Genomic DNA, 26,939 nt, shown 5'->3' on the forward strand with positions numbered 1-26,939 from the left:
GGCAAACTACTGCTTTTTTGCACTAACAAGTAATATCCATGCAGTGTGTTAGGACAAGATGTGCGGGACTCCACTGGCTTCCGAATAATAAGCCACACGCAAGTGCATGACCACACCAGTATGCCAGCACTACGTTAGGTACTCTGCACTTATGAATTTGGCCCAGTGAGAGGTGTTAATGGCATTCTGAATATCCCTAACTGGTTCCAGCAAAAAACTACTGCCAGCTGAAATCTGTTTCATGTCAAGTCCCATATCAAAGTGGTAGCCAAGGAGTTCCAATAGAATGTGCTGTATAAACTTAACTCAGCCCAACTGGTCCTAGTCACATCCAGTTGACTCCCAGGTTGAACCACACTTCCAATTGGTCTAGCTGAAACAACTTACTTTCAAGTGGGCACAACCGTTTGCTTAGAAATGCTGCGCAGCTTTGGGAATTCAACAAGAACTAGTGTTTTGAGCATGGCATGCCCAATACTCTATGCAACTTGAACCACTATGCTAGGTACTAGGCAATAGAGGGGCAAGAAAACAGTTAAGCTTGACTACAGGGAAGGAAAGAAATTCTCAGAGGATAAAGTGAATAACAACAAATATTTACATAAGAAAAAACTGAGTGAGCGGGTATTAAGTGATGTAAAGCATGGCATGTGTGCTCCACAGCTTCCAATGATTGAAGCTGATTGATCATTTTCCAAATGTGCCTGGCAACAGCAGCCTGTAAAGTCATCGGTACAATATAAAGTAGCACAAATTCTGTTTGGCCATGCTGGTGCCTTGTAGACTTATTCAGTGGGGATATTCGAATAGCTACATTTTCTAATCGAATGTGAACATTCTAGAAAAATGTCCTCTGAATATCCAATCTAATATGGAATATTTCCAATTTCTAAACTGTGGAGTCTGCTTGGCAACAAAAACCTTATTTATGTTATTTGGTAACCTAAAGCCGTTCTTAACTGCATTTATGCTCAACGGTGACATTCGTGAATGAGAAACAAAGGGAAAGTGGTTGTATCTGGTGTGCCATGACAATGTCGGTAATGAAGAAATAGCACGTCACGAGATGCACGTAGTGGTGTTTAGTGCACATTGAAGAAGTGCACAACTACAGCACTGCACATCGTTGGAATCCAAACATGGTCAGACGGCAAATGATATATGGCTTTGCATAAATTAAGATAGCAAGTTCGCAGGTGGCCTAAGGCAAGACATGCTTATTTAACGAGTTTAAACTATTGTGCATATGTGATCTCCTCCATGCATTTGCTCAGGAGCTGGTACGTCTGTACAGCAGCCATGGTTCTCCAGCAGCAGAATCATCTGGAAATCTTCACTTGCATCTGTCTTTTCCCCTGTAGACTGACCAAACTTTTGTTGTTCCTCAGTATTATAACAGGTGGCATCCTGGTACACAGAAATTTCGTAGTGGGCAATGTGAGCACCAGCCCCCCCCCCTCCCCCCTTTACCCAGCCCAACCCCCATGGCTACGCCCCTGAAGCATACCGACAGCAAAATATGGGGGCATGAATTTTTATCCTTTTATTTCTTGCTTTTTAACAAACTAACAACACATAAGAAATCCATGCAGATCACTACAGCTAGTACTGCAAGTGCACCAATGTCAACAAAAACCAGGTGGTACAAATCTGAGTGACTATTCAGCAGCTGTGCAATGTGCACAAAATGAACATCCCCTACTCAAGGCAAAGTAAAAATATTCATAAAAAGAATGCACACTGCCAAAGTTGGCAAGACCAAGAACATTTAACATATACAATTATGTACAAATGGAAAATCTTTGCTTCATGGTTGTAAAGGTTGCAAGAATATGCGCAGCATGACATGCATTCCACCGCTTTATCCAAAGATGAGGGTATGGAACGGACATGAATTTTATCTGCACTGCGCAAGCACTGGTCATAAAACAGATCGTCCGGCACAATATAGAAGCAAGGTATTCTGGTGTGGCTGTTACAACAGTAGCCAAACATTAAGGACAAACTGCTTCATTACACACATATCGAATGCGCTGAAGCAAAGTAGAGTTGCTGAAACGTGCCGAGGAATTTCACTGATCTAGTATTTTTTTTTTCCAAGGATACCAAGGAAGTGCTTTAATTACTGGAGCAAGCCAAGATAATGGCTGGTTGTACAGTGATTGCAAGCCCCAATTACAGAAGCACGGGGGCACAGCATGGCAAAGACCAGTATAAAAATTTACTGGCCCACATTGTTCAAACTTCACAGGTTGCAAAAAACAACCACTGCTACAAGACACTCTGCGACACTGCGAAATTTGTTCATTTAAGCTTTCCTATTTAATCAGCTAAGTTTTTACTGGTGTAAAATACTCGGACATGTATAAATTTAGCCAAATGCTTCAAAAACCAAACAACAAAAGTACTGCACCTTTCACGTACTAAATTGAACCAGTCTATACAATGGTAGCTACCACAACATGACATTCATATGCGAAAAAACAAAATAGCATGGAACAGTCAATAGCTAAGCATGTTTTCATTAAGAACTAAGGCCTATTAACAGTGTTTCAGCCCCCCCCCCCCCCCCCCAACTGAATATCTTTTCATCCAATGCTTTAAGATTTGCGACTCACTTTTTTCAGAAATGATAAACGAAACTTTATCAAGTACTGCCCAATACAAAGAAGGCTTTGATTATGTTGGAATGATATGAACTTACTCTCTTATTCAAGCCAATTACACTTTGTTTAACCAGTAACATACTGTGTCTACAGCTGACTCACAAAACAACAGTCAAAACTTTTGAGCCCTTTTAGACTTGCATGTGTTCATAAATGCAGCCGGCAATGATGCAGTGTGAGCAGTTGAAATTTGACTGCATGTGTAGCAGAGACTAGACGTCACACATAACTTCAAACACACTGTGCAAAAGCACATTTAAAAACTCCTCCTCAAAAGGACAGGCAAACACGATGCACATGTCTCTGTTATATACACATATGGTATAGACGTACGTTCAAGATAAAATTATGCTTGGGCTCATGCCATCCAGGTGAAAAGCAAAAAGAACAAAGAAAAAAGTACACAGTGCAGCCACGAGACACATCAGCACTTGTGCCTGCTCAGTAACTGAGGTTTTATTACAACAAGTTTTCATGCCATTCAAAAATGCTTGCTAAAGGTAACTGTAGGTACACTTACAAACACTTACAAATTTAGTTTTCCATGCACAAACAACTTATACATGGGTAAATAGAAAAACAAAAGCTTATACATGTGGCCTGCTCATGCAACTAGCATGGTCATGAAATAGAATATGGCTAGCTTGCAAATGACTTGCATCCACATCTGGCGAATGCCATGTCAATTATATTACTTGTAATATGAACAACCCGACAATTTGTTCAGTCTTACAATAGAAGCTACAATATAAAGTTATGCTTCAAGAAGCATAGGGAAATATGCTTACGGTATGTCACCACCTTTGGAAATTAATTGTTTTCTTTAAAAAAGCCAATTTTACATTTCAGGCATTATGAGAACCCCAGATATTTAAAAAATGTGTTATGGAACATATTACATTTCTATGTTGCTTTGTTAACAAGTTATCGGCAATTTACAAACTGCTAGGCAAATGCAGCTGTACAGTGTCTGAAAAGCATCCTTTAAAAAAATGTTTTTTCGTGCAATTTCGTGTTACTTAAGCACTGATAACTTAATCATGAATATACAATTTTTGACTAAACTTTGTATGCTCCTTCCTTACACATAGGGCTCATTGTTTTCAGTTTGAACCAGAAAAGTATGCTGAATTTTCTTTTTTTTTTCTGGAATTCGGTTTTAACTGGATCTTTTTGCCAGAGCTAAGACAGTTATTTGAGGCATTGCAGCTGCGAACCTACACGCACTCTGATGCAAGCAGCCTGGCAAAGTCAAGGTCATGCATCGGCTAGCCACCCAAGCAATCTTTGCTTTTTCTTATTTGCACTTGTTTTGCCTGTCACTGCAATGAAAACAATGTGGGATTACACACGGGACTGGAGTGCCCTGGCCTGGGTCCCCGCAGTTTTCACACTGTAGTCACTGTGGCGGATGAGTTGGGCAAGTTCGGCGATAGTGACGCCCGGGCTCCTATCTACCTACTCATTTTTTTCCCTGAAATATTCACTGAAGCCCTGTACCTGCATGGTGTTACAAATAAAGTATCATTCTATTTGTGCCTGTAGACCAAATGCACTCACTCTTAATTTATGCTAGTCACATCACCTAATGGCACTGTGCCCTTGCTAGACTGCTTGTTGCAAACTTTACTGTTCTGCATATTCAATATAACAATAGTGTTTGTGTTTCAGAGCAGGAGCTGCAGTGTAACAGCACGTTTTAGCATCAACAAAATTAGTGAACCAGATATTCACGTAAAAATATAACCAATAAGCTCGATGCAAAATATCCACTGAAAAAGGTTAGTAAAAGTTATTCTATAAAAGTATATTAACTGAAAAACACCAAATTTTGGGATGGAATGAAGATTGCAAGATGTGCGCAGAAATTTTTGGAGAATAGTAACCTAACACCAAGAACCCTACTTACACGTTAGGCTGTGCAATGAAATACGATAAATGAAAACATTAACTTTTAATGTTATGATGCTCCCTTTAAAGCTTTGCCACATTTTAGTTTCTTGGCTACAACACAGTTATACTAATTTGATGGCATACATTCAATTCATTGCATAGCATGTTTTTTTTTTTACTATGTTAGCACTAAATTGCTTCCTGTTTGTGCGCTCCAGTTGCAGTTAGTGTAACAAAATATACTGAAGTAATTTTTCTCAATAAAAAAAAATTAATTTTCAACTTTTTCACTGTCTAGCACACTTGGAAGGCCTTTGAAACCATCTTTTCAAAGATCGACATGTAATAATAGTTTTAAAATCAAAATCAAACATTTTGGTAAAAGGTGGCGACACCCTTAAATGCCAACCTAGGACATTTTTCAATACCAAAGCCTAAACCTGATGACTGACAGCCCATATTTTAGTGACAATTACGAAGCTGATGTGCATTACTGATAAGCGGGCAGCTGCACATGATTAGACATAGATCTTGAGAGAACTCCAAAGCTTCTTGTGACTGAAACTTTTGTGAGCACTGTTGAGATGTACTATTGGTGCCAAAATTTTACTAGAGGCAGTATACATGAAAACAGTCAATTTCCACAGCGCCACTGTACATCAGAGATGTAGCTAGCACTCCTTGAAAAAACAACATATGCAAGCTCTAATTCTAGGCTTATTGCCTGCTGAAATTTAGATCCTTTGCAAGACTCCACAGCACATAAACCTTTGGCGCTGACAGTACAGATGCACCACACGGTGCAGGAAGGCCATCAACACTAAGGATAGGTACATTACAAAGATGGGCTGCAAAAGAGCCACAGCAATGTGCATATCAAGAGATTGCAACATGTGGGGAAGCATTTCCTGCATAACGTGGACTGCACAGCATATTATAACAGAAAAATATATCCAAAACAAGGAGGCGCAGGTGACTGTATCATAACACAGCTCGCAACAGCGAGGCAAGCACTGCAAACCCTGTACTAGAAAAGCGGCACTAAGCCTTCCCCGCCCAGGCTGGGTGCAAAGGCATGGGTTACAATGACAAACAAAGCACAATAAACCACAGATGGCAGACATCTTTGCAACAGCGCATGCTACAACAGTTTCTTAACCCCATACCAGTTTGGAAACCACGACCACCACTTGCAAAACATTTCAGCCATTTCGGCTTCAAGAATGTTTAAATTGGACAGAACATATAACAACAAAAGCACATTATGCAATGTATAAATGTGAAAGGGAGGGGGGAGGGGGATTGGAGAAGAGAGAAGCAATATTGTAAAGTAAGAAAAACATTAAAGAGGCAATTTTCTTAATTATCCATAACACTGGATATCAGAAAGCCTCTGAATCACATGTTGCCACTGATCAATTTTGGTTACGCAGCTTTTTTTTGTGTTCATGAGACACTAGCTAATTTTCCAGTCTTACTGAATTGTATTGCAAGACAGTGGAAGCATATAAACATAGTATTACATGGAAACTGCCCTGCATAGCTTCCTGAAAGAACAACATGCATATGAAATATCTTAGTGTTAGCTTACCTAAACATAGCTGTCTGCAAAATGCAATGGCGACAGCCTAATTGGTAAAATATGAGCAATTATGCTTGATATGGCCTAATACGAAAACCCAACATTCATCCCATGCATAATAGATGTCTTGGCAGGCTTTTCTGGCTGCAGAACGTGCACAAAGCCTTTTCTATCAAATTCAATTTACATGTGTTCGTTTTCACAGAGCTTCATGTTCTGGCCTGTGCTGACTTAAGACCACTTTACCAACAGCAGTGCAACAGCTGTGGAGAAAAAAAAACATGTTTCTAAGGCACAACCTGCTCTTCTACCATCACTTACAAATGTAGTTTAGCAGGCACACATGAAGTTCTGCCAAATGTGCAACACAGAAATGCAGAAAATGAAGGAAGATGTTGCACTTATGATCTTCATTCAGGGACACTGCCCCTGCGCCTGCTTCATGCACAAACAGCCTAAGTACTTTTGAGCCATACCAGTTTGACTGTGGTACTTGGGCAAAAAGCATCATGCCACAATCAATATGTCAACTAAAGCCACCATGACAAAATAACGGTGCAGCAGCACTCATATTCTACAAAGGTAAAGCTCAGTGCACACTGCATTGCTAACGAGCCCAAAGATGCAACATTATCTACCGACTCTTCCTACCACAGTGCCAAAAATGCAGCAGTGTCACAATCTCCTACGGCTCTATGCACTTCTCAACTGGATTTGCATGTTCATTTATAAATGCTCAAGAAGGTAGCAGTTTTTACAAAACAATTTTTACAACACTAATGCTGATATAAATTCATCAAGATGAATCTTGCATATTGCTCGGAACGCTCTGCAGGAGTGAACAAACTAGACTGCAAGGTTAATATAAGTGACTTCACATTTTCACACACTGATGTTGTTATTGCAATGACATTTTCCACTTTTTTTTTTCTTGTCAAGGCAAATGAAGGACACTTGCTGAAGTATGGCGGTTTACAGCCTTCGTTCGAAGCAGGTCAAGAGGCAAGTTCTTTGTGCCGAAGTTCCAATGCGAACTGAAAATAGACTTGCTGTTCACTATTGCTTGAAGCAAGAACATTTTGTTACCGGCAGACACTAACATAAGTGAAAATTGACAAGGTGCTGTTGCTTTCTGGCTATTCTATGCCTATTTTGATATAACTCTAGACATCGCAATGTACAGTGGCCCAGACCATTAAGCAGAATGCTTGACAAGTTATGGTTTTGAGCTGATGTCAGAGTCACCAAACAGGCATTTAATCAGAAAAAGAAAAGCAGTGCATAATAAGTAAAAATTAATTCAAGAATTCAGATCATGATGGAGAAGGCCTGATGTGCACACTGCTACATGTATGTGTTCACGCTAAATACTCAACACTCCAGGCAAGCTCAAGAACAGTGCCTGTTTATGATAAACGCCAGACACTCAAGGCAGGCTCAAAAGTGAATGGTATCAAGGGCCCCAAGGAACCATGGTGTACATTTACCAGTGAGCAAGACCAACTACAATAGTCACCATACATACACATCATATTTAAAACATGAACATATTTCATTACATTTACGTCGAGACAGGCCTAAAACATCTGGCTAAAGTGCACAAATGTCATGGAAGGGGGTATTTCTAATTGAGCTAAGAACCTCAACAAAATCACAACGCACAAAGACTTCTGCCAAACAGCTACTATAGTTGCACACAGCCATGTACATAAATCTCAGCTGTGCTGACAATGCACTCTGACACAATGCGAATAATATACTTCAACAGAATTCAAAATACAAGGCCATTTATCAGAACTTGAAAGAGCTTCCTGCAAGAACTACTGTGAAAGCAAGGGTCTTGATACAAGCTATGAATGGTCCAAGCTGAGGACAGCATAAGGCCTGGCAACAGCAGAAGGCCTGGTAACAACACAAAAGAAGTTTCACTTGAACCGTTCTTCCACAGAGGCAGCCCACTCTGTTTTCTTCAAACTGGTGACATTCACAACAAAGCTACTCGCTTAAAGGCATCACCTGTTCTCTTCCAATTGGTAACATTCAGAACAAAGCTACTCAGTAATAGGCATCACCTTATAAACATATAAACTCCCCTAAACACCAGCTCCACATAGCTGTCATAAAACAAAGGTTGGTCCTAGCCCTTGTAAACACTCAAACAGTTTTATTTAAGAACATAAATAACTTGGTAAAGGATGTAAGTGATAAATTATCCTTCAGATTAAAGAAAAAAAAATGGGGGTAGAATGAGAAAAAGCAGTCCTAGAGTTTGTCATCAAGGCAAACAGAGAACACATCTGCATCCTCTTCAAAGCAGTGCATCCTCTTCAACCTCATATAGAGTAAAATCTCAGCGATGGAGTGCAGAAAAACTTTAGTGACCTCACTGTAATGCTGTATTACATACAAAATATGGGCACAGTCGCCCATATCCGACAGCCTTAATCAAATTTTGTGATCAGAAGATAATAGATTTGTGTTTCACAAACAAAATGCAGCCAATGAAGCAACATTCAAACAAGTGCCACGATTCAAAGGTTCAGCGCCTATAAAGGCCACTGCTGAAAAAATGTTAGAAAAATTTCAGCACTGTGCCACCCCTTCGCTGGAATAATATAAACCCAACAACCTAGGCAAAAGTATGCAGTGTGAAAACTGACGGCCATCAAAAGTTGGCTGGATGTTTGTTGAGCTGCAAGCTGTTTTCTCATAAGCAGCTTTAGCAACCTGCCATCCCATCAGCCAGTCCAATTTACAAATACGTGCCTTTGGCAAAACATTACCAGACAGCATCACATAGTCATGACACATGGTCACAAGATTTAAAAAAGAAATGGAGGCAATTGCTGGGCTGGTTCAGCCACTGCTGCTCATTAGTCCTCATGCTCGTCATCGCTGTCCACGTCACCGTCATTTGGCACATCCGAGGGCAGGTGGATGTTGCTGAGGAGGTCACGCATGGCCTCCAGCAGCGACGTGACACTTCGGCGCAGGTCGCCCGCATCGCCATTGGCCCCGTCTGCCCCCGCAGCACCTGCTGCACCGTGCTCGGCTGGCTCAGGCTCCACCAGCACCATAGGATTCCGCACGTCGATGCCCACCACCTCCTGAGGCTGCAATGCCCGCAATTTTATGTTAACAAGGTCACATAACCTACAAGCGAAAGTGTTCCTGAAAAGAGTGCCACATTTTTGTGCATTTTAGCTTAAGCTGGGGAAGACAAAATATTAGCACCTTACTTACAACAGCTAAACAAGACAAAATACACCAGTGAGTGTTAAAGTTGACTTATTTTACGGCTTTTCTCTCCTGCATCTGAGCAAAGGGGAAAATCATTGCACGTGGAAGCTTTGTCAATTCAGCGTCTGTTCTGAGAAACCAAACGCACTGTCAAACGCTGCCACACTACTTGGAATGGTAAAACATGTGCAGAAGCTCCACCCCCATAGCTTTCTTTTCATTGCCATAAAAGGTGTCTGCGAGTATGCTACGGCTGCCAACAGATCAGCGTGTAAGAGTAATGTTTCAAGACTGTGAGATAATCAGAATGGCAGCGGTAGTGGCTTCAGTTAATGCTGGTGCGGACGCCTGAAATTTCAGGAGTCTTTAAACATTGCCTTTGTGGGGTACGTGGCAGTGCCGTGAAGGTGTCCGAATTTATTATGCATGTCCGAAAAATCGGTCGTTGACTGTATGTGCACTAATGTGAGTCAAAGTGACGCTCAGGAGATGATGGCCAGGCTCATGTGAGGCACTACTATTTAGGCAGTGAAGACAAGGCCGAGATGGATGCACAGCACACTGACCTGCAATGACTCATCTTTATTGTGACCAAGGTGAAGACACCGCACGAACACCTCTTTGGGAAGCTACAGAGTGAACTGACAGAGTGAGAACTACAAGAAAGACTTTGAGAAGCCATCGGCTCAACTGCCTTCTGAGCAAAATGTAGTGCTGCTGATGGTGCAAATACTGCAAATACAGACAAGACAATTAAAGCAGCAGATTTTACTAATCAGCACCGCAGCGCAGACTCTGACGTGCCGGGGTAGTCCTAGAAGCAAACCCATGGACACATTTGATGGTTATTCAACAGCTGCTGCTGTAAAGATTTATGAATAAGCTTGTAAGAAAAACTACTGAGCCAGCGACAGTGATAATATTTATTAATATTGAGACTATTTCTATCCAGGATCACTAAATGTGGTTTGACTTGTGCAGTCGAGTGTTGGGATGAGGTGATATCATCCTTGAAGCATCTAAGTGGCATTGCCTTCGACTAGTTCTATGAGAGGTGGCGATTGCTCAAGCTGGCTGAATCAAAACTATCAGAGTCATCTGTTGTTGAACTTGTCACTCATGGTACAGTAAAATCTCGTTATTTCAAATTTCGCGGGGATGCTGCGAAAATTCAAATCATACAAAATTTGAACAAATGAAAGTCAGAAAAAAATAGCTTGGTTAAAGCGCATATATAGCCAGACGTACAGCAGTTCAAAGCAGTGCATTGGTTGGAGATCGTTTTGCGCATGCTCCGAAGAGAGCAGCCAATGGCACGCGCGTTGAAGTCTAGAGGGGATGGCATTTTGGCTGGCGTAGTGCAAGCGGCGTAGTGCAACTGGCCGCAAGTGATGCGTGCCGAAAACATAGGACTAGAAAAGCGCCTTTGCGCTGTCGATGCTGGCCGCAGGAACAAGTGCTACACTCCAAAATGCACTTGCGAAATGCACCACAACCTGCTACGACGTTGGTCTCCATTGTACTTTCGCAGCTGCACCGGCTGCACGCTGCCGAGTTCTGTTATTTTACGGTAAAAATTACGGTAAGAATTACGGTACATTTTTTTCGAAATAGGCCCCTCAGAAGAATTGTAATCTGCAATAAAAAAAATCGACTCTGGGTGGTTGCATACGGCGAAAAAAATCGACCCTCAAAGGGTTAACAAACCTTTACTGTATGACCAAAGATAGACAGAAGCAAACTCAAGCAAACGCCCCAGATATATCTACTGCAACATCTGACAGTTATCACTCCGGATCATGTACTCTCTCCTAAAGCTACACTACTCCAAACTTTCAACACCAAACCTGCTGTACATGTACACAGAAGATACAGTAGCATGAAGCAACTGCACCTGACCAGAATGGATGCACTCGCATCATATGCCACTGGAAAGAGTGTAAGCCAGGGTCTACAATCAATTGGAAAAAGAAACTATGCACTTGATTGAACAAACATGCTCCACACTGAAATGGAAGATAAATATGACATTGTGCGGATTGACACAGGTGAGTCCATTAGCCTAATTAATTATAAAGAGTTTGTAATAAGTGACCAGATATAGCTGCTGAAGTGTGCAGTTACAGCAGTCCAATGAGGCAGCTGCAAGACAGGATAGCAATAGTTTCACAGTTCTTTTACTCCAAAGCGAAAATATGAGCACTCATTGTGAACACTGAAATTCCACTTTATACTTTCATGACCAGATAGCCATGGTCTAGGAAGGGCAAAGAAGAGCTCTGAAGATGTCCCCAGTATTCTGAACTCATATTTTGTTAATTTCATTCAGAAAATGGACTTGTCTCTTTAGTCACTTGCTTTTTTTTTTTTTTTGTTTCTGATATGAGAACATCGACTTTACTTTCTGTATTTTCTGTTTTGAACTGTTTGAATCCCACCGATGGCAACGGTTGTTGTGGTCGCACCGATGGTACGACCGGTTGTTGGGAACTCGGCGCTGACGCCCGTTGTTGCACCTGGGTCGCAAGCCCCAAGGGTAGCGTTGGCCTGGCGGCCTGGGGTACAATTGAAAGCATCCGAAGGTCCCGGCAAAGCATGAGTCGACTGGTAACAACAAAACAACTTGTTTATTTTAACATCGCAAAGAGTTGGCGGTCAGGTTGACCGAAGTAGAGAGACGGGAGAGCACTTTACTCAACAGAAGAAATCGGAGCCCTCCTTTTGGCGTCCGGGGGCAGCTGTTTTTATACTCTCGCAGTTGAGGGCAAGAAGGAACCCCTCAATAGACGAGCACGTGATTGTACAATGAGATAAGGTGACGCATACTGTCGTGGCGCCGCCGGTCGGGCACAAAGAGGAGAAGGTAACTCCTACTGTCGTAGCGCCTCCGGTCGGGCACAATGGCTGGGAGGAGAAGGTGACTTCTACTGTCGTATCGCCTCCGGTCGGGCACAATGGCTGGGAGGAGAAGGTGACTTCTACTGTCGTATCGCCTCCGGTCGGGCACAATGGCTGGGAGGAGAAGGTGACTTCTACTGTCGTATCGCCTCCGGTCAGGCACAATGGCACATACACTCACACACGCACATGAAGACACGTGGCATCGGAACATGCCTGGACGCGCTTGGCGGGGAGCGTAGCGGCGACGCCGAACGGGCCAAAATGTCTGCCGCTTTGTTGCAGTCGCGCCGGCTAAACCGCGCGTCGTAGGTGAAACGTAACAGACCGCCCCGCCGGGGGAAGGAGATCCCGATGGACAGGGGACTGCATCCGCTGTCCGGAGGGATGTCGCTCGATGATGCTCATAACCGAAGTCGGGCGTCCCTCGACGTTTCTTGAGCGCAGCGCACAGAGAAGGCCTCATTCTCTCGTTCAGGTTCGCACGGGACACTGCAAAGTGACTTCGGAAGAGTTCACATTTTTGTTCTCGTTCCCGGCAAGCGTTAGAACTACGCTGAAACTCAACCGCTCAGTCAGCAAGCACGGCACAACCCTCACTAAGCCCTGCCAGGCTCTTTCCCCTTTTTATACCACTGCCTAGTTCCTTACAGTAGTCTAGCATCACTCAGAACGCGTCCACAAATTGGAAAATTGCACTAGAAAGCATATCATCACTTTGAAACACTAAACAAAAGCAATATGTTAAAAAAATCCTGCCTCAGGAAGAAAAACATCAGTAACAAACAATTTTGAGGCTGATTCCTACGTTAGGGGCTTCGACTTAAGCCATCGGCGTTACCGTTGAGACTCCCCTTTTTGTAACGCACCTCAAAGGAATATTGTTGCAAAGCGAGGCTCCAGCGCAGGAGGCGGCCATTTTTGGGAGAGATGGTCTGCAGCCATTGGAGAGGGCAGTGATCCGTCTCAATGATAAACCTCGAGCCGGCTAGATAGCATGACAATTTCTGAACGGCCCACACGAGACACGCACACTCTTTCTCGGTGGCGCTATACGCCTGCTCACGACTGGTCAGCTTACGACTAGCATACAGGACGGGGTGTTCTACTTCTCCATTTTCCCGTTGGCACAGTACAACGCCCATGCCTCGCTCACTAGCATCGCACTGAACTACGAACCCTTTTGTGTAGTCTGGCGATCGTAGCACAGGCTGGCTTGTTAGGGCACTCTTTAGGGCGCTAAAAGCTCTTTCCTTTGTCTCGTCCCAGACGACTGTTTGAGGCTCTGTCTTTCTTAGAGCATCCGTCAGGGGAGCCGCGATATCAGAGTACCTGGGGATGTACCTCTGATAGTAGCCGGCGACACCTAAGAACGACCGAATATCGGTCTTCGTGCGCGGTTGCGGAAAGTCTCGCACAGCGGCCACTTTTATTTCAGAGGGGCGGCGACGACCCTGACCAATCACGTGACCGAGGTAGACAACCTCGGCCTGTGCTAACTGGCACTTAGGAGCCTTTACGGTCAAGCCCGCTTCGCGCAGGCGGGTTAGCACTGCCCGCAAGTGTGCCATATGCTCAGACCAGGATGCGGAGAATATCGCTACGTCGTCTAGATACGGTAAAGCGAATTCTTGCTGTCCCCGCAACACTTTATCCATGAGGCTTGAAAAACAGTATGGCGCGTTCTTCAAACCAAAACTCAATACTTTAGGACGGAATGTTCCCATTGGTGAAATGAACGCCGCATACCTACTAGCCTCTTCTGTAAGTGGAACCTGCCAATAACCCCTGACAAGATCTAGGGTGGAAATAAACTGAGCGCTACTAACTTTCTCAAGGCGCTCCTCGATGTTAGGGATCGGATAAATTTGATCCTTAGTGATGGAATTAAGCCTGCGGTAGTCGACGCAAGGACGAGGTTCCTTGCCCGGTACCTCAACTAAAATCAAAGGGGAGGTATAATCACTCTCACCTGCCTCAATAACACCGAGCTGTAGCATTTTCTTTACCTCAGCCTCCATAATATCGTTCTGGCGGGGTGACACCCGATACGCCTTGGATCGTACTGGCTCTGGGGAGGTAAGTTCTATATCATGAGTAAGGACAGAAGTCCTACCAGGCCTCTCAGAGAACAGACCTTGAAACTCTTGTAAGAGCTGGTGTAGTTCGGTTTTCTGCTCACGCGACAGCGATGCTCCACTGACTAAGTCACTAATGACTTGACCGGTGTCTTCCCTGTTCGTCACTGAGCCTAGTCCCGGAAGCTCGACCGGAAGCTCTTCAGGAACGTTTACCATCATGCACACTACTGCTTCCCTTTGTCTATAAGGTTTGAGCAGATTACAGTGGTAAACTTGCTGTGCTTTCCGCTTTCCTGGCAGACTTACCACGTAGTTAACGTCCGACAGTTTCTGAACAATTCGTGCTGGGCCCTCCCACTGCACGTCTAGTTTGTTGTTTAGCGATGTGCGCAATATCATGACCTCATCGCCCACCTCAAAACGACGGGCCCTGGCTGTCCGATCATAATAAACCTTGGCCCTCTGCTGGGCCTTTGTCATTGCTTCACCTGACAACTCCTGTGCCCTTCTTAAGCGTTCGAGGAGCTTAAGCACGTACTCCACCACGACTGGGTCGTCGCCCCTGCCTTCCCACGATTCTTGAAGCATGCGAAGCGGAGACCGAAGCGAGCGACCGTACACCAGCTCAGCTGGCGAAAACCCCGTAGCCGCATGCGGCGCGGTCCGTAATGCAAACATCACCCCAGGCAGACACAGCTCCCAGTCAGTTTGATGTTCAAAACACAAGGCTCTCAACACGCGCTTCATGACGGAGTGGAGCTTCTCAACGGAATTCGACTGTGGGTGGTACACTGAGCTGTGTAGCAGCTTTACCCCACACCTTTCGAGAAAAGTCGTCGTCAAAGCGCTAGTAAACACTGTGCCCTGATCTGATTGGATTTCCGCAGGAAAACCAACTCGCGCAAATATGGACAGTAGTGCATTGACTATCTCAACTGAGCTGAGTTCTTTAAGCGGCACTGCTTCAGGGAACTTTGTCGCTGGGCAGATCACAGTCAAAATGTGTCTGTACCCCGTGGCTGTTACCGGCAGAGGTCCCACTGTATCAATAACGAGCCGTCTAAAAGGCTCCGTAATGATAGGTACCAATTTCAACGGCGCCCTCGATTTGTCCCCTGGTTTGCCTACCCGCTGACAGGTGTCACATGTCCTCACGAAATGGTCTGCGTCCCGAAAACACCCTGGCCAATAGTACTCTTGCAAGAGACGGTCCTTAGTTTTCTTAACTCCTAGGTGTCCGGACCACGAACCCCCATGCGACAAGCGCAACAGATCCTGACGATAGCATTGAGGCACGATCAGCTGATCGAACTCCACTCCTCGGCGGTCTAGATACTTCCGGTACAGGACTCCACCTCTTTCCACAAAGCGAGCATTTTTCTTGGCGATACCTTCCTTGATAATGCAGCGTATGTTTTCTAGGCTGCCATCCTTCTTTTGCTCGGCTATCAAAGCCGACCGGCTGACTTTTAGCAACCTATCAAGTCCGTCTGACGTAGGCGCGATGAGCAAATCTGCAGATAGCTCTTCTAACTTTCCCTTATCGGGCATTTCCTCTCCAGTATCTGGCGCCTTCAACGCTACAGGCTCAATTTTATTCAGTTCGGGCGTGCTCTGAATATCAGCTTGCTGCGCCTCTGACCCTTTCTCATTGTTCGATAACGTCGGCCCCGCAACTACCGCCTTTGCAGCGAGCTCCCGAACCTTCGATCTGGTTAAGGCCTGAACGCTAGCCTCACCAAACAAAAGCCCCTTCTCGCGCAGGAGGTGATCGGACCTGTTCGAAAATAGGTACGGGTACTGGGGGGGCAGCATAGAAGACACTGCGGCCTCCGTCTCAAGCGCTCCGAAAGGTCCTTCAATAAGCACTTTTGCTACCGGCAGACACACGCTATGAGCTTCCACGGCTTGCTTGATCCATGCGCACTCGCCCGTGAACATATGGGGTTCTACGTAAGACGGGTGAACTACATCCATTGTAGCTGCGGAATCGCGAAGCACACGGCACTCTTTCCCGTTCACGAGGAGGTCTCGCATGTAAGGCTCGAGAAGCTTCATGTTCTCGTCAGTGCTGCTTAATGAAAAAAACACAACTTTTGGTGTTGTTTCCGGACACTGCGCCGAAAAGTGACCCGGCTTCTGGCACGTATAACACACGCGCGCTTGCCTCATCTCGAACCGCTTTCTGCGTTCGGCTTCGGCTGCCGCCGTCTCTTTACGTTTGGTCGGACTGCTTTCACTCGCATCCTCACTACGCGTGTTCCCCTTTGCTCTCATGGGTGTGAACTTCGGCCTCTCAAACTTCGAGCCAAATTCACCCTTTTGACCGTCCTTAGCTCCGCGAGCCCGACGCGTCACAAACTCCTCGGCTAGCTCAGCGGCTTTAGCCACCGTACAAACGTCTGGCCTATCCAAGACCCAGTACCGCACGTTCTCAGGTAACCGACTATAAAACTGTTCCAGCCCGAAGCACTGCAGAACTTTATCGTGGTCACCGAACGCTTTCTCTTCTTTGAGCCACTCCTGCATGTTTGACATAAGCTTGTACGCAAACTCCGTATATGACTCACTTTTGCCTTTCTCATTTTCCCGAAACTTCCGACGGAAAGCCTCCGCTGACAGCCTGTACTTTTTTAGCAGACTCGATTTCACTTTGTCGAAATCCTCTGCCTCCTCTCTATTCAAGCGAGCGACTACGTCGGCCGCCTCGCCGGGTAACAAAGTGAGCAAGCGCTGTGGCCACGTTTCCCGAGAGAACCCCTGCTTCTCGCACGTTCGCTCGAAGTTAACCAGGAACAAACCAATGTCCTCTCCAAGCTTAAACGGCCGCATCAGGTCAGTCATTTTGAACAATACGCGTTCTCCTGCACCGTGTGCCTGACTTCCATTACGAGCGCGTTCCATCTCTATCTCGAGACGCTTCATTTCCAAAGCGTGTTGACGGTCACGCTCTTCTTTTTTCTCTTGTTGCTCTCGCTCTTTCTGTTCTTTAATTTCGCGCTCCTGTCTTTTTGCCGTCTCCCTTTCCTCAATGGTCTCAAGGCATTCCGACAGCTCGTCATCCTCAGCTTCTAACTCAAGAATAGCCTTTAGCAGTTCTGGTTTTCTGAGTTTGTCCGAGACATCCAGGCCCAACTCTCTTGCAAGCTCCAGCAATTTCGGTTTGCGCAACGACTTCAAATCCATGGCTGCTCTGAATGCTGCTTTCTCTACTGCCTACTATTGTCTTGCCGCAAACTAACCCGGCAGCAACGACAACCACAACTACCAGCTCTGTTTCTGACACTAACAAAAGCCTGGCAAAGCTCAGAAGAAGAAAGTCCCGCACTCACCAAACCTCGCAGCCAAGAGTTCAGCGCAGTCGTTCCGCTGCAGGCAACCAGTCATCACACAGGGCTCGTTGCACTGCTCCCGGATCGTCGATGAGCTGCTCAGCATACAGTCAACTGCATCTCTTCGCTGCTGGCCTCCGTTGTCGCGATCTCACCGCTGGCAGACAGTTGTTTGAATCCCACCGATGGCAACGGTTGTTGTGGTCGCACCGATGGTACGACCGGTTGTTGGGAACTCGGCGCTGACGCCCGTTGTTGCACCTGGGTCGCAAGCCCCAAGGGTAGCGTTGGCCTGGCGGCCTGGGGTACAATTGGAAGCATCCGAAGGTCCCGGCAAAGCATGAGTCGACTGGTAACAACAAAACAACTTGTTTATTTTAACATCGCAAAGAGTTGGCGGTCAGGTTGACCGAAGTAGAGAGACGGGAGAGCACTTTACTCAACAGAAGAAATCGGAGCCCTCCTTTTGGCGTCCGGGGGCAGCTGTTTTTATACTCTCGCAGTTGAGGGCAAGAAGGAACCCCTCAATAGACGAGCACGTGATTGTACAATGAGATAAGGTGACGCATACTGTCGTGGCGCCGCCGGTCGGGCACAAAGAGGAGAAGGTAACTCCTACTGTCGTAGCGCCTCCGGTCGGGCACAATGGCTGGGAGGAGAAGGTGACTTCTACTGTCGTATCGCCTCCGGTCGGGCACAATGGCTGGGAGGAGAAGGTGACTTCTACTGTCGTATCGCCTCCGGTCGGGCACAATGGCACATACACTCACACACGCACATGAAGACACGTGGCATCGGAACATGCCTGGACGCGCTTGGCGGGGAGCGTAGCGGCGACGCCGAACGGGCCAAAATGTCTGCCGCTTTGTTGCAGTCGCGCCGGCTAAACCGCGCGTCGTAGGCGAAACGTAACAGAACCTAATAATCCTTGTATACATACCTGCATGGGCCCGAAAAGTGCCTGCAGTATGTTTAAGTAAATAAATATGCATTAATGTTTGATTCAATCAAGTGCATAGTTTTCCAGTTGATTTTAGAACCTGGCTTGCACTCTTTCCAGCGGCATATGATAATGTGAGTGCATCCGTTCTTGTCAGGTGCAGTTTTTTTTTTAAATTGCAACAGCGTGCCTTCTGGCATAAAGAACTATTTAAACGTGTAGATACACGCCGGATTCTCAGAGGAAATCCAGCAATATCCGGTGGTGGGGCCCCAAGATCCAACTGTCTACATCTGGCGGCCGACCTGGGGGTGGTCCACATCGAAGCAGGTGTTTCTGGCGGAGGGCATGTAGAGAAGGGCAAGTCCAGAGGAGGTGCCCAGTGTCCACCTCGCAGACAGGAGCGGGACAGAAGAGGCACGAATCGCTGACGGAGGCACGGTACTGTGCCGACCACGACCAGGTTACCGCATGGGTAAGGGCGACACGGAGGCGTAACCTTCGTAACAAGACCTCTTCCCAGCGCGCTAGGCCGCCAGGGAGGTCGGTGCCACACGGTGGGAGAAGTGCTCGCGTGGCGCGCCGAAGGTGTTCTTTTTCTGTGAGGAGCCTTGTCTCCAGAGAGGTGGGGGCCAATTGAACTGGACGAGAAGTTTTGTTATGGCTCACTGCATCCACTAAGGCTTGCGCGGGATGTGCATTGTGACGTGTCCATTGTACACGTACTGTAACAGGTAATTTCTCCACTGTGTCCTGAATCTCCTGTGCCAAAACGTCGGAATTCAGAACACGCCGCAGACAACGGATGGCAGCTGAGGAATCGGTGAAGATGTCCAATGTGTCTGTTGATTCATGCTACTATCATTGTGAGCTCTGCACTTTTATAGATATATTTGTTAAACACTTCGACCACCGTAGTGTACAATCTAACTGGAGCATGTTTATAGCTAAAGTAGCTGAATTATCCAACAAATACATCCCTCTTCACCGAATAATTTTAAATCACTATGCACCATGGTACAATGTTAATCTTTAGCGTTTAACAAACAAAAAAGGTGGCTTTATAGATTAGCCCGGTTATGTCCTAGTGACATGCACTGGGAATTGTACACACAGGCTTCCGAGGAATACATGGGCTCCCTTAAGAACTCGAAGGAGAATTATCTACAAAATACTTTACCATGCATGCTGATAACCGATCTGCGAAAGTTCTGGTGCTCTGTAAATCCCAAGGCTGATAAAATAGTAGGTCTTATCGACAGCGCTGGTGGTGTCATTTCTCTAGAAAAATGCACATCTGTGTTAACAGTTTTTTTGCGAACTTTTCTGATGACCAAAATGTTGCAGTGCCAGAATTTCCATACTCCGAATACACCACTATGTTCTATAATTATTCATTGTAGCGGTGTTGAAAATGTAGTTAACAAATTAAAATTTTGCTCTTCATCTGGCTGCGATGAAATTAATACAAAGTTTTTGAAAGCCACAATTATGTATTCATGAATTATTTTAACTAAGCTATTTCAGCAATCATTGGACACGGGATCTGTCCCAGTTGAATGGAAGATTGGGAAGGTGATTCCACTTTTGAAGTCAGGTCCCCAGCAATCACCATTAAATTACCGGCCCATTTCTCTCACAAGTATCCCTTGCAAAATATTTGAGCCTATTCTGTTTTCAAACCTTGTTAACTTTCTCAAATCAAATTCATTTTTTTCGCCATCACAACATGGTTTTTGTAGATCATATTCTTGTGAAACCAAACTAGTACCTTTCACTCACAAACTCCATGCCATCCTCGATTGTTCTTCTCTAATTTACTGCATTTTATAGACTTTTCTAAAGCATTTAACAAGGTATGCCATAAACTGCTTCTCTACAAACTACGCCAGCTTAATATCGACTCTAAAGTGTTCTATTAGCTAGAAATCTTTCTTACTAAAAATTCCCAGCTTGTGTCCGCAAATAACACAAATTCAGAGCACACTGTTGTTCGATTTGGGGTCCCTCAAGGGACGGTACTAGGCCCTTTATTCTTTCTTATTTACATGAATGACTTACCTTCCTGTGTTTTCTCATACATTAACCTATTTGCCAATTATTGTGTTGTCTATAGAGAAATAGCCTGCGCTGATGATACTAAAGCCCTTCAATCTGACCTTGATGCTATTAACAAATGGTGCAACATATGGTTGATGGAACTTAACATAAGGAAATGCAGACATATGCGCATATCTAGAACATCATCTGTTTTGTCCATTAACCACATCGCTAATACTTCCTTGGAGATAGTGTTCTCATACAAATACTTTGGAATTCACATTACATCAAATCTCTCTCAGGCAGACCACATTTTTCATATAATTAACAACACTAATCTAATTTTGGGATACCTCCGTCGAACTTTGCACAAGTACCTTCATCCATAAAATTAGTCATGTACGAAACGCTCATTCACTTAAACTAGAATATGCTGCTTCCGTCTGGGATCCAAGCCACAAAAACGTAATTCATTCACTACAAATGGTTCAAAATAACTCTATGTGTTTCATTCTTTCTGATTACTACAGAACAGCAAGCATATCTTCCGTGAAATCAAGTCTTGATGTATCACCCCTTCCATCCGGTCGTAAGTGGTTTCGATTGAGCCTTTCTCGCGCCATATTTCATCATCTTCAGGTCCGCAATGAGTTTATATCACCTCCTCAGTATCTTTCATCTCGCTTAGATCCCACACAAAAAGTTCAAATTCCTTTTTGCAAAATGGACGCTTTCTTCCAGTCATTCTTACCACGGACACATCAGAAGAGTGGATCACCTTCCACATATACATATATATTGTGAGACAAGGTTTAGGCAGCCAGTCTCTTCTTTATTCTCTCAAGTGAGAGCCCCACCACCCGTTGCCAAAACGGTGATGATGAGTATGTACAGGTGCGAATAAGAAGCGTGTGATTAATGGCCACACTAATTTCCCTGCGCGCGCAAGCGGCCAGCCTGGCTGCGACTTAGCCAGGAGGGTAACGCCGAACAAATTGTTTGAGGCGCGAAACGTGAACGATCTCCGAACCACGATAACGATGGTCCGAAGAAACCTCTATGGGGGTAACGCAATAGTTCACGGGGGATGTTTGTTCCTTAATAATGTAGGGTCCAAGGAAGCGGGATTCAAACTGTGCACACAAACCGGGTGTCCGAATGGGCGTCCAAAGTAGCACTTCCTCTCCAGGACGAATAGAGACATCGCGACGAGAGCTGTCGTAACATTGCTTGCGATCTAGCTGACTGACACTGGTGTTGAAGCGAGCACGCTGACGGCATTCCTCAAGTCTCGAGATGAACTGTTCAGGTATACTGGCCAAGGTGTTAGTTGGGGCATTGAAGAAAGCGACGTCGATGGTGAATGTCGTTGAACGGCCCGTAAACTAGGTAGAAAGGTGAGTACCCCAAAGTTCGTTGGATAGCGGTGTTGTGAGCAAACGTCACAAAAGGTAAAAGTTTGTCCCAGTTGTTGTGGTTTCGCCCGATATACATTGATATCATATCTGTTAGTGTGCGATGAAATCGCTCTGTTAAGCCATTTGTTTGAGGGTGATATGCAGATGTCATCTTGTGAACTGTGCCACAAGCTCCGAGCACTTCTTTGATCATTGTTGACAGGAAAGTCTTGCCGCGGTCACTTAACAGTACACGAGGTGCACCATGACGCAGCACAATGGCATCCAGGAAGAAGGTGGCAACGTCTGAGGCTGAACTAGAGCATAGAGGAGTGGTCTCTGCGTAACATGTGAGCTGGTCAACAGCTGTCACGATCCATCGATGACCTGCCGGTGTTATGGGCAGAGGGCCGACTAGGTCTATCCCAAAGATGGCAAAGGGTGTCTCGGGACATGGGATGGGCTGTAAAAGCCCAGCAGGAGGCGAAGTCGGTCGTTTTCTCTGTTGACAGTGGACGCAAGAAGCGACGCACTTGGCCACAAAGGTAGGCATGCCTGGCCAAAAGAAATGGCTCCTAACACGGTGGTATGTCTTGTGGAAACCCAAATGGCCAGCTGATGGGTCGTAGTGAAAGGCTTCAATGATTTGTGTACGCAGCGAACGTGGAAGAACAGGTACCCAGCGGTGTCCGTCGGAGTTGTAAGTGTAACGGTGCAGCACATCGTCGTCGAGCTTAGATAGTCGCAGTTGTCGACGTAATCTGACCTTTGGTGCAGAAGTAGTTCCGCACAGGCGTTGGATAATGCTGTTGCAGTAGGGATCAGAACGTTGACACGAAGCGAGCTGAGTGACGCGATTGGAAGATAACGTGCCAGTAACCGCGAGAGGTAATAACGAGAGTGGAGACTTCGTCTCATCATCAAGTGGCGAGCAATGGAGAGATGTACTCGAAGGTAATAATGGCAGGGGGCAGCGAGAGAGAGTGTCGGCATCTTGATGCTTTTTCCCAGACTTGTAAACAACTTCAAAATCGTACTCTTGTAAGCAGACCACCCAGCGACCAAGGTGTCCAGACAAATTTTTGATTTACGACAACCAGCATAAGGCGTGGTGGTCTTATGACCGTGAAGTGGCATCCATAAAGATATGGTTGAAATTTTTGTATCGCCCAAACTACTGCGAGCCATTCCTGCTCTGTGATTGAGTAGTTCTTTTCGGCAGCCGTTAATGAGTGGCTGACATAGGCAACAACTCTCTCTCGTGAGGTGGTATCACGCTGTAAAAGGACAGCACCGATCCCATGGCCACTAGCGTCGGTGTGCAAACAAGTTGGTGAATTCTCATCGAAGTGACAGAGGACAGGGTCGGTGGTTAATGCTTGCTTGAGGGCTTGGAAAGAGAGTTCGCAGTCATCTGTCAAGGGAAAGCAGTGCCCGACGTGAGCAACTTGTGCAGCGGCGACTCCATGGCAGCAAAATAATTGATGAAGCGGCGGAAGTAAGATGCCAGGACCAAGAAACTTCTTAATTGTTTTTGATTTTCAGGGCGAGGGAAGTGAAGCATGGCAGCAACCTTGTCGGGATCTGGCCGAACGCCATCTTTGCTGATAAGGTGGCCCAACACTTTGATGTCCTTTCTGGTAAAATGGCATTTCTTTGTGTTGAGTTCGAGTCCCGCGTTGGAAATGCATGTGAAAACTTCGTCCAAACGCTCAAGGTGCTGACGAAAAGTTGCAGAAAAAATAATCATGTCATCTAAATAGTACAGACAGGTCTTCCACTTAAGGCCGCGTAAGACTGTGTCGATCATGCGTTCAAATGTTGCAGGAGCATTACATAAACTGAAGGGCATGACGTTGAACTCGTAAAGTCCGTCTGGTGTTGCAAAGGCTGTCTTGTCCTTGTCCGCTTCATGCATGGGGATTTGCCAGTACCTGAATTGGAGATCTAGACTAGAGAAATATTCTGCACCCTGGAGGGAGTCAATGGAGTCAACCCCTACCGTACTGCTCCGCTCGTCATCTCCGCCTACTGCGCATCATCCAAGTCTACGATGACGTCACCAACCACAGTCGATATAAGAAGGCACCAGTGCGACAGTTTCTTCAGTGGGCGCGGGACCATCACTGTCAACATGTCTCACACTCCGCGCTTTTGCGCATTACAGGTGTTCCTGCCGCTTTTCCTGCTGTCAACCACAGCCTTGCCTCCTGGTGAACCCGAATGCCCTTCCAGCCCGATACCATTGACGCCGCTCTGCTATCAACCGCACTACCCCTACCGTACTGCTCCGCTCGTCATCTCCGCCTACTGCGCATCATCCAAGTCTACGATGACGTCACCAACCACAGTCGATATAAGAAGGCGCCAGTGCGACAGTTTCTTCAGTGGGCGCGGGACCATCACTGTCAACATGTCTCACACTACGCGCTTTTGCGCATTACAGGTGTGTAACGTTTTTTCCATGTATGCCAGAAGGAGCGACGACCGTTTCCTATTATTGTTCCCGCGCCCACGAATGCTCCGTGATATTGCTGTTGATTGTTTTTCAATGGGTGTTTTATTACTATGCTCTGGAGATATTGAGTCGAACCCAGGTCCCCCGACTCGTTCTCAGTCCTTGGCTGAACTGCAGTCCTTGCCTGATGAGCCAGGCGAACAGATGAAAGTCATATTTCATATTCTAAAAGATCTTCAGGCTCGATCCGTGCAAGCAGCAAAAAGCCAGTCTGATATGGTCACTGACATTAAAGCCATCAAAGCCAGTCAAAAAAATATCGAAATCAAAATTGGTGCCATCGAGAAACGACTAGATGACCTTGAAGATAAAACGGACTCACTTGACCAAATTGATCACGAAATAGCCACCATCCAGACCTCGGTACAGTCGCTGTCAATCAATTCTGCTTCTTTGCAATTACGGCAGACCGAACTTGAAGATCAATCACGACGCTGCAACCTCATTTTTTATAGATTAGATGACCACCGGGAATCGTGGGCTGAATCGGAAGATAAAATTAAAGTAGTTTTGGCTGACGCACTTGACATCCTTCCGGATTCAGCCATTGAACGCGTTCATCGCCTAGGTCAATATTCGCCAGGAAAACAACGTCCGATCATTGTAAAATTTACTAACTTTAAGATAAAAGAGATAGTCCTCTCTGCCCGGAAAAAGCTGAAGGACAAAAACGTCACAGTTAATGAAGATTACTCACCTGCTACACGTCACGCTCGAAAGAAATTAACCGAGTTTGCCAAAAGTGCATCCGACGGAGGTCCGTATCAGCTCCGATATAACAAATTACTAATAAATAAGAAATACTACATGTACGATCCCGAATCTAACTGCATTAACGAGCATACGAAGCAACCGCCATCACATGATAGTCATCCTACTAACTCTGTTAAACAGCACGCGCAGAAACCGCCCTCAGCTGATAATCCCGCCAGTTCGGCTCACGGCAGTCCGTAGGGACGCGCGAGGGGATGTGGACGCTCTTTTTCGCAGATATCAGTTCTTTTTACTAACATCCGCAGTATCATCAGCAAACGTGACTGCCTTAACTCCGCCATCGACACCTGCAGCGCTGATATCATAGTATTAACTGAAACCTGGTTACGTCCTGAAATTCAAGACCACGAACTCTTTCTTATTGCAAATAATTTCTCCATCTATCGCTGCGATCGCATTGGGCGACAAGGAGGAGGCGTACTGCTCGCTATCACGAAAAATTGCGCTTCACAGTGCATCCACGTCAACACCCCTTTAGAAACTGTCTGGGCATGCGTCGCCCTAAATCATAAAAAAGTTATTATTGGGGTCTGTTATCGGCCCCCTACCTATACACAGAACTTCGTAAATGAATTACACGATGTTGTTAACATCGTTTCATCCCGTTACCCAAACTGCCCATTACTTTTGCTTGGTGATTTTAATATGCCAAACATAACCTGGTCTAACACTGTCCCCACGATACACCCACCTTCCACGCTAGCTAAAGAATTTTTAGAGATGTGCTCCCTTTTTTCTCTCGAACAGCTTGTAACTGAACCGACTAGAACCACAGACTCTGCTGCTAATACCCTTGACCTTGTTCTAGCTTCACAGCCCGACCTAGTTTCCAACATCACTCACGTTCCAGGAATGAGCGACCACTCTTTACTCTTTTTTCACTTAAATCTCGCACAACCTAAACATACCAAAAGGACTGTAACCATCCGTAATTACAATAAAGCAGACTTTGATGCGATTAATAGAGAATTATGCTCATTCCTTTATGTTTTCCTGCAGGATTTCGACAGCCGTACAGTGGAAACTAATTGGGCAATCTTCGCAGAAAAAGTTACTTACCTAACCAACAAGTACATTCCCATTCGCATCGTAACTAGCAAGTCAGACGCTCCCTGGTATAATGTTCATATAAGACGGTTATCAAATAAAAAGAGTCGATTGTACAGGTCTGCAAAGTTTTCCTCGAGTGAAGCTCGTTGGAGCGCCTACCGATTGGCTTCAAGCGAATATGTATCAGCGCTAAGAAACGCGAGAAACAATTTTTTATGTCACATGCTGCCGTCCATGTTAACAAATGATACCAAAAAATTCTGGCGCGTTATTAACCAAAAAGATGATCACACCATAACTCTTGTAGATAACTCTGGGAATGCCATACCCTGTGATCATACCGCATCCATCCTCAATGAAACATTTATCCAAAACTTTTCTGTAACCTGTAATGTTTCCCCACCCACTGCACCTTGTTATGATTACCAGGCTATGTTTCCAATTACAATTGAACCCTGTGGCATCGAAACCGTGATTAAATCATTGCGTCTCTCCTCTGCTCCTGGCCATGACCTAATTTCCGTGAAA

The 26,939-nt window shown here is 45.5% G+C and overlaps 1 protein-coding gene across 2 annotated transcripts in view; it reads right to left on the reverse strand.

Moving 5' to 3' along the window:
- Positions 1-1,518: 1,518 nt before the first annotated feature.
- Positions 1,519-26,939, reverse strand: part of Nulp1 (Nuclear localized protein 1) — a 127,274-nt gene continuing 101,853 nt past the window's right edge. For both annotated transcript variants that reach the window (XM_075702217.1, XM_075702210.1), the window contains exon 14: positions 1,519-9,254. In XM_075702217.1, coding sequence (XP_075558332.1) covers positions 9,015-9,254 — 240 coding nt within the window. In that variant the 3' untranslated portion in view covers positions 1,519-9,014. The remainder of the gene's footprint in view (positions 9,255-26,939) is intronic.

This window comes from Dermacentor variabilis, chromosome 1, assembly GCF_050947875.1.
Source record: "Dermacentor variabilis isolate Ectoservices chromosome 1, ASM5094787v1, whole genome shotgun sequence".
Lineage (NCBI taxonomy): Eukaryota > Metazoa > Arthropoda > Arachnida > Ixodida > Ixodidae > Dermacentor > Dermacentor variabilis.